Source organism: Apodemus sylvaticus, chromosome 7, assembly GCF_947179515.1.
Source record: "Apodemus sylvaticus chromosome 7, mApoSyl1.1, whole genome shotgun sequence".
Lineage (NCBI taxonomy): Eukaryota > Metazoa > Chordata > Mammalia > Rodentia > Muridae > Apodemus > Apodemus sylvaticus.
In genome coordinates, this window is record NC_067478.1 from 91,619,521 (window position 1) to 91,621,380 (window position 1,860).

The window sequence follows — 1,860 nt, forward strand, 5'->3', positions numbered from 1 at the left end:
AATCATGTAACTAATATATGCTGATTAGTGTATGCCAATTTGACACGAACTAAAATCAAAGAGAGAATCTTAGCTGAGGGATTACTTCCATCATATTGGCTTGTAAGCTTGATTTTGGAGGGAATTTCTTGGTACTTTATTCTGTGAGAGAATCCAGCCCACTGTAGGGAGATTGTCCTAGGCAGAAGGAAGCAGAGAAAACCTTTGAAGCCAAGCCAGTGAGGAGTATCCCTCCATTTCTCTGCCTCAGAGTTTTGTGCCTTCACTTCCCTCACTGACAGATTGCAACCTGGAAACAAAGAAACTATTGCCTCTTCCAGGTTGTTCTTGGCCAGCGTTTTATTACAGAAATGAAGAAGCACCTCTTGATTGTTTAAAACCTGGAAACTGTTCTCATCTGGGCTTTCTATTACTTAATTTCAGCTTCATAATGTGATGAGAAAAAGACAGTCATGTTTTCTTATTATATCACACATACACATTTCAACACATCATTCATGGTCTCAAATTTTTCTGAATGGTGTTATTTTCTGCCATTTTAATAAATTATAAAAAGTAAATAAAAAATATGAGAAGTTTGTGGAATACAGTTACCGATTACATATGTTCACTAAATACAAGGTATATTTAAAGTTGAAAGTACAGGCATGAAGACACATGTATCCAGTTAAACCTTCCATCTTGCCAAGGTTTTTCTTAGAGCAATTTTAACATCTTTGTTTTTTAAACTGTAGATTAATGGATTCATCATAGGAACCACATTGGTATAAAAAATGGAAGAGATTTTTGCCCTTTCCATAGACCCAGGTGAGGAGGGTTTGAAATACACAAATGCACCTGAACCAAAGAACAGAGAAACAGCAATGATGTGGGAGCTGCAGGTGCTGAAGGCTTTGGACCTGCCCTTAGATGAACTGATGCGGAAGATGCTGGAGAGGATAAAACCATAAGAGATAAAGATGGTAGGAGTGGAACCAATGATGTTGATGACCACTAAGGCATAAGCCACATGCTTATTAACATAAGTGCTTGTGCAGGAGAGCTGGAGCAGAGCAAGGTTGTCACAGAAATAGTGATCAATGTTTACACCACAGAAAGTCAATCTCAGCATACATACAGTAAGAGCTACAGCCTCAGAAAATGCCATCAAGTATGAAACAATCATTAGTTTTAAAAAAACTTGAGGAGACATCATCACATTATACAAAAGTGGATTGCAAATGGCCACGTATCGATCATAGGCCATTGAAGTCAGCATATAGCATTCAGAAACAACGAAAAAACAAAAGAAATAGAGTTGAGTCATACATTGCATATAGGAAATGACATTCCGTCTTAATATGAAGTTCATCAACATTTTGGGAGTGAACACAGAAGAATAACAAAAATCTATAAAGGACAAGTTAAAGAGGAAAAAGTACATGGGTGTGTGAAGATGTGAATTTAGCAAAACTAGAATAATCAAACCAAAATTTCCCAACGAGGTGACTAGATACATTGCTAGAAACAGAAGGAACAGGGGTATTTGGAGATCAGGCTGGTCTGTTAATCCTACTAGAGTGAATTCGGTCACCAAGGAGATATTTACTGAGTCCATTCTTTTCTAAGGGAATTTGTAGAATTGGCAAAAAGACTTGTATTAAAGGATGATCCACACTCTGTCATGGGTCAATCCCACCTGCAATGTGCATGCTGGGAATGTTTCTTCTAGTGCCAGTTATGTCTACAGAATCGCCTGGAGTAGTCACAAGCAAATTGTCTTACAGTCATAAGGCCTGTAATACCATATTGCAGTATTATTTCTGAAAAAGAAAATACATGCAAAGAATGAAGAAGAAAAGGAACCACCTTCTCCTACCT

General features: G+C 37.5%; 1 protein-coding gene across 1 annotated transcript; it reads right to left on the bottom strand.

The window, feature by feature from the left end:
* Positions 1-667: 667 nt before the first annotated feature.
* On the bottom strand, positions 668-1,597 carry LOC127690038 (olfactory receptor 8B3-like). The gene has a single exon (XM_052189601.1). It carries the CDS (start codon positions 1,595-1,597, stop codon positions 668-670), a length of 930 nt encoding a protein of 309 aa, XP_052045561.1.
* Between the last annotated feature and the right edge of the window lie 263 nt (positions 1,598-1,860).

What these genes read in the sequence shown, in the direction of transcription:
- LOC127690038 (XM_052189601.1), bottom strand. Translation starts at nt 1,597, where the DNA reads ATGGACTCAGTAAATATCTCCTTGGTGACCGAATTCACTCTAGTAGGA.